We start from the raw sequence: 6138 nt of genomic DNA, 5'->3' as shown, positions 1-6138 counted from the left end.
GGCTGAGGCAGGAGACTCGCTTGAGCCCAGGAGTTGGAGGTTGCTGTGAGCAGTGAAGCCATGGCACTCTACCCAGGGGGACAGCTTGAGGCTCTATCTCAAAAATAAATAAATAAATAAATAAAAATAGCTTGGCGTTGTGACGGATGCCTGTAGTCTCAGCTATTTGGGAGACTGAGGCGAGTGAATCGCTTAAGCCCAATGGTTTGTGTTTGCTGTGAGCTGTGACTCAAACCACAGCACTTTACTGAGAGCGTCGAAGTGAGACTCTGTTTCAAAAAAACCCCTCTGGTGGAAAAATTTGCCCCTCCCTCATAGAGATCTTTTCAAAGAAAAATTTTCCTTATGGGGCCTAGCACCATATGCAAGAATGTTTACAGTAGGGAAAACACCCAGACTCAGTCTAGGAAACAGGATGGATAAATGGACTTTTTTGCATGATCAAACATTATTTCCAGCCGGTTGAGGTGGCTCATGCCTGTAATCCTAGCACTCAGGGAGGCCAAGTGGGTGGATTGCCTCAGCTCACAGGTTTGAGACCAAACTAAGCTAGAGTGAGACCTCGTCTCTAAAAATAGTCTGGCATGGTGGTGGGCACCTATAGTCCCAGCTACTTGGGAGGCTGAGGCAAGACAATCGCTTAAGCCCAAGAGTTTGAGGTTGCTGTTAGCTGTGACCCCACAGCACTCTACCAAGGGCAGCATAGTGACACTCTGTCTCAAAAAATAGAAACATTATTTCCAGTCTGATAGTTCTCTGTTGCTAAGGCTACAGCAAGGGAATGAGGAAACTGTCACAATTTGCTCCAGAATTACCCCCCCTTCCATGATTCTACCTTTCTATGTGGCGCCCTCTATTTTGTCTGTGGGATTCAGCCCCAATTTCCTTGTGGAAACTACCTCACACATATATTCCAATAAATCAATCAATATGTTCACTTTTATCTCAGCTCTGCACAGAATTCTTCCTCCAACCTGCCCTTTTGCTGGGCCCCTCTGGAGATGGATGTTTCCTGGTTCTTGGCTCCTAGTGCCAAGAATGAGCAGTGGTGCCTAGTTGATGACAGAGTGACCACAAACACAAAGTAATCATGATCACATACTGTAGAACAGAAACAAACAAACTAGAATGGGAATAGGAGAATACATCTCAAGGAACAAGATAGGTCCATCTCCTTAAGTGGAGAAGAGACCTGGAAGTCTGCACACCATCTTTTACAGGCTCACTCAGCTGCCTAGTTTGTCCCACCATTCTCCTGACAGGATTGGCTGTTGCCTCTGGCCTTTGGAGTAACTGACAAGTTGGGGTTACGTATCAAACTTCTCAATACCCATAGGTCTTCCCTTGAACCTTCCTGAAGAACCCATGAGGGTCAAAATTTACATTTCTGTGATAATGTACTACCCAAAGCCCCAGGTCTGTGTAAGGTCACTGGGACCCTGCACTATTTGTACCCGAATGGAGAACAGACTGTGCCTTAACTTGGTTTCTATGCTCTGCCCCTAGCCAACCCCCCTCAGCCACTCGCCTTTGTCTTCATTCCTACCAGGATTACCCTCACCTGTCAAGGAGAGAAGCTGGGGGCCAAAAGGGCATATTCCCCCCCCAGCAGGAAGAAAGAGAGAAGCTAGGGTGGAGACAACACATCTTCCCTTCTCATGCACTGCAGCCCTGGAAAGCAGGCCACCATGACTGGGCCATGACTGGCTGTGGCCTCAGTTGCTCCTACTTGGCCTGGTGCAGAGCAGGAGGAGGTGACACCAAAACCAGGCCAGCACCACCCAACACTCTCAATTACGTTTCAGAAATAAGCTACTCCCCTGTTAACTGCCTTCTTTGGAAGAAATTAAAGAAAAAACATTTGACTTTTCTGATAACTACTTGTCAGTAAAATAGGTATCTGCAACTTTCAGTCAGCAGTCATGTTCAAGTTTAGATATCAACATTTCAAGAGAATTTAAAACGTCATAATTCATTTGCATCCAAAGGATGCCTTTCATCTTCCAATACCTGGTTCGGGATTTCCACTTCTGTTCCCCATTTCTTACAGCACATGTGGCTGCACCAGAGTCAAGGTGGCTTCAAATTCCAGGGCTGAAGCAATCCTTCTACTTCAGCCTCTATAGTAGCTAGGGCTACAGACACACTTCACCTCACCCAGCTAATTTTTTTACATTTTTACTTTTTTGAGGCAGCTATGGGGGGTTTGCTGTGTTATTCAGGCTAGTCTTGAACTCCTGGCCTCAACTGATCCTTGACCCTTTCACCTTGGTCTCCCAAAGTGCTGGGAGTACCTGGCCACATTCCTGGATTTTAAGGAATAAACCTTAACATTATGGATTAATTCCTTTATTCAACAGATTTTTATTGGTCATTAGAAATGCTCCCGTCACTTTTCTAAGCACTTGAGGAGATACATTAGTGAACAAAACTGACAAATTCCATGCCCTCCTTAGCCTTACATTTTAGTGGAGTGAGACAATAAATGGAAACCATAGTCAGAAAAATATACCTTAGGGGGGGTGCCTGCTGCTCAGAGGATCAGGGCACCCACCCCATATGCTGGAGGTGGCAGGTTCAAGTCCGACCCCAGCCAAAAACTGCAAAAAATAAAAAATATAGGCTCGGTGCCTGTGGCTCAAGGGGCTAAGGCGCCAGCCACATACACATAAGGTGGCGGGTTCGAATCCAGCCCAGGCCTGCCAAAACAACAATGATGGCTGCAACCAAAATATAGCCAAGCATTATGGCAGGCACCTATGGTCCCAGCTACTTGGGAGGCTGAGGCAGGAGACTCGCTTAAGCTCAGGAGTTGGAGGTTGCTGTGAGCTGTAATGCCACGGCACTCTACCCAGGGGGATAGCTTAAGGCTCTGTCTCAAAAAAAAAAAAAAAAACACAAATAAAAATATATATATACCTGGTGGCGCCTGTGGCTCAAAAGGGTAGGGCACTGGCCCCATATGCCAGAGGTGGCGGATTCAAACCCAGCCCCAGCCAAAAAAAAAAAAAAAAAAAAAGATATATAAATGATATATATAGATATATATCTATATATATCTTACATTCTAAGTAGGTAAGTGCTATGGAGCAATATATACTCATACACATGTTTATGTACATCACATCAGATCAATAGCTTAGGAAGCTTCTGGTGTGGAGGGAACATTTTTCAGGGGAATTTTTTCATGCATCTTCAGGTGGCGGTGGTATGTGGATGACTGGCGGTAGCTTCTGTGACAAAGGGAACATGTATAGGGCTTCTCTCCTGTGTGGATTCTCACATGAGCCCGCAGGTTGGTTTTGTGGCTGAAGGACTTTTCACACGTGGTGCATGCAAAAGGCCTTTCTCCTTTGTGAATTATCTGATGCACACGTAGGTCTGATGTCTGGAAGAAGCCTTTGTGACACTCAGAACAAACAAATGGCCTCTCATTCCTGTGTCTTCTCTGGTGGGCTAATAAGTGACAGAGATACTTAAAGATCTTGGGACATTCCTCACATTTATATGATTTGGGGGCTTCAGGGGATCTTTCTTGTTGTACCCCATATGTGGAGTTTCCCTCACTTCTCTGATTGACAGGGACAGACTCAGGGGCAGACTGGTCTGGCTTGGAGAGAAACCCTGTTCCCACTTCCATAGGGACATCTTGATAAAAGGATCCCTTTAGGGGCCCTTCCTGGGACCTGGAAATGCCCATCCCTGCTCTTCTCAAGTTATGTGGGTTCTCACAAAAGACATCTTCGTCTTCAGGCCTAGGACTATTCTCTTCCTGAATAATGAGTAGGGAAGACATCTGATTGCCTTGACTAGTACTGCCATTTACTTGAGTCGTTTTCCAAGAAATGTTGCAGCCACACTCTTTATCATCTTGTCCTGCGAAAATAAAGAAGTTACTCAATGAATTTGTACCCAAGAAGGTACTTAGGACATCTCTATGGTGTGCAGATTCACCTGACTCACCTTGTCCTGTTTCCAAGGGGGTATCGTGGGCAGTCTGGAACGGGACCTCCATGTTCTCTTCTGTTAGGGTTCTTGCTGACAACTGTTTTGTAAGATGTACAATGACTTCTTTCAAGGGCATATTCTCAGAAAAGAGAGCCTCTTGTCCCTGCATGCAGACGTGGACCTATGAACAAAGCCAGATCACCATTGTATCTGAATCTAATGTGTGACAGTAGTCTTTTCGGAAAACCTTCCCTCCACAGACTTTCACAAGCTCCCAACTATGAGATACCACATATTTTTGTCCTGTCCAAATCTCTGATAGTGTTATTCTTGTTATTTACAAGCTGTTGCTATGTTCTAAAATGTAAACACTGAATTTACAAATACTGAATCATTGCCCTAGGGAAACTACAGGGTTAGTTTCCTGGAGATTCTGGGCATAATACTTTCATCCACTGATCAATACATAACCTTGTTTTAGGTACCTATTTAAAGACTCCTTAATACATATTCTTGATTGATTAGCAATGACTGAACTCAGAGCCAAGAGCACTATAACTTGCCTGAATGAAACGTATCCAGCACATCTGTTATCCCCATATGGTATACAACAGTTTTTGTGTACTTGGGAAACTAGCACATCAGCATGATTCTTGGTTGTCAACAAAAAGCACAGAAGTATAAGAATGTGGCACTAAATATGCTGTGAGAAGGACACTTGTTTACATGCTGAGAGTGAAAATAAAATGTTAGGCCAGGTGTGGCAGCTCACACCTGTAATCCCAGCACTCTGAGAATCTCAGGCAGGAGGATCCCTTGAGCTAAGGAGTTCAAAACCAGCCTGAGCAAGAGTGAGACCTATGTCTACAAAAAATAGAAAAATTAGTCTAGCATTGTGGTTGATGCTTGTAGTCTCAGTTACTCAGGAGACTGAGGCAGGAGGATCGCTTGAATGTAGGAGTTTGAGGTTGCTGTAAGCTCAGCTGATACCATGGCACTGTAGCCTAGGCAAGGAGTGAGACTCTCAAAAATAATAATAATTAAGCAACCTCAAACTCTTGGGCTTAAGGGATTCTCTTACTTCACCCTCCCAAGTAGCTGGGGCTACAGGCGTCCGCCATAGCACCCCCCTATTTTTTGGTTGCACTTGTCATTGCTGTTTTAGCAGGTCTGGGCTGGGTTCGAACCCGCTGGCCTTGGTGCATGTGGCTGGTGCCATAACCACTGTGCTACGGGCACTGAGCCTCAGGTATTGATTTTGAGGTTACAAATAAATTTTAGCAATTTTGCAAATGTGGGTTCTGATCTCTGCTCAAATGTTAATTTCTCAGTCTGGCACTATACCATCTGAAATTAATTAACTTAAACAATATGTTTGCTCCTACATGTCCTACAGAATAAATAGATATACTTTTAGGGTTTTTTTGTGAGAACATAGAACAATGGAGATTCTCCTTGGTGAGAAAGAGTGATGGGAGGGTGTAATCCGACTAATAACTGGACCTATAAAAACTTCTTTCTCGTCAAGTGACTGCACATACTTTTTATTCCCCTCTTTCCCTCACCCCAGAGATCAGAACTTTGTACTTACTAAAACAGGCTCCTTCATGCAATCATCAGTCATATTCTCCATGAGTTTCTCCAGGTTTCTGCCACTTGATTCCCATTTCTCTTTCAGAGTAGACCTGTCATTACAATGTCCACTAATTACAAACTGTTCCAGGACCAATTGAGAAATAATTTCATCCTTGCTGTGCTTTTCTGGTTGCAGCCATGAATGAAAAAACTCGTAGATTTTTTGTAGTTCCTGCCTTGCATATGAGTTATTGCTGTTTTGAAATGAGTTGAGTTGAGTGCTTGAAAATGCAGAAATTCCTTCTCTGTTTCGGATAGCAAGTCTTCGGATTGGTTCAAACTCTAGATTTTCTGATCCAAAATCATTCCCAGATGGTTCACACTGAAATAAGGTTCTGGGATCTAAAGCCATTCTTAGCAAGATTTCTTAGAGAGTCAAAATTGATGCTTCACTTTCTGGTGTCTTATGTCTCTGGAGATCTGTTTCAACAATTAGTGGATTTTTAAAGACTACAAGATGGAAGTAGAAGAGACAGGTATTTAATTAATGCACCACTGGCATAATTAAAAGAAAATAAAATCAACCAAAACATCAGTCCTGGATTATTTTATGAA

At 43.7% G+C, this 6138-nt stretch overlaps 1 protein-coding gene across 1 annotated transcript; it reads right to left on the bottom strand.

Moving 5' to 3' along the window:
* Positions 1 to 3139: 3139 nt before the first annotated feature.
* On the bottom strand, positions 3140 to 5935 carry ZSCAN4 (zinc finger and SCAN domain containing 4). Its single transcript, XM_012808664.1, has 3 exons — positions 5540 to 5935; positions 3964 to 4129; positions 3140 to 3876 (listed from the first exon to the last, which is right to left on the bottom strand). The coding sequence occupies exons 1-3, from the start codon at positions 5933 to 5935 to the stop codon at positions 3140 to 3142; spliced, it is 1299 nt and encodes a 432-aa protein (XP_012664118.1).
* Positions 5936 to 6138: the final 203 nt, after the last annotated feature.

Source organism: Otolemur garnettii, unplaced genomic scaffold (genome assembly GCF_000181295.1).
Source record: "Otolemur garnettii isolate 467f Iridium unplaced genomic scaffold, OtoGar3 scaffold00091, whole genome shotgun sequence".
NCBI classification, from domain to species: Eukaryota; Metazoa; Chordata; class Mammalia; order Primates; family Galagidae; genus Otolemur; species Otolemur garnettii.
This window is presented reverse-complemented; position numbering and strand designations above follow the sequence as displayed.

Coding starts and splice junctions, on each gene's coding strand:
- ZSCAN4 (XM_012808664.1), bottom strand. CDS start 5,935: ATGGCTTTAGATCCCAGAACCTTATTTCAGTGTGAACCATCTGGGAAT. Junction 4,130..5,539: donor GCATGAAGGAGCCTGTTTTA/GTAAGTACAAAG, acceptor CTTTGTTCATAG/GTCCACGTCTGCATGCAGGG. Junction 3,877..3,963: donor CCCCTTGGAAACAGGACAAG/GTGAGTCAGGTG, acceptor TTATTTTCGCAG/GACAAGATGATAAAGAGTGT.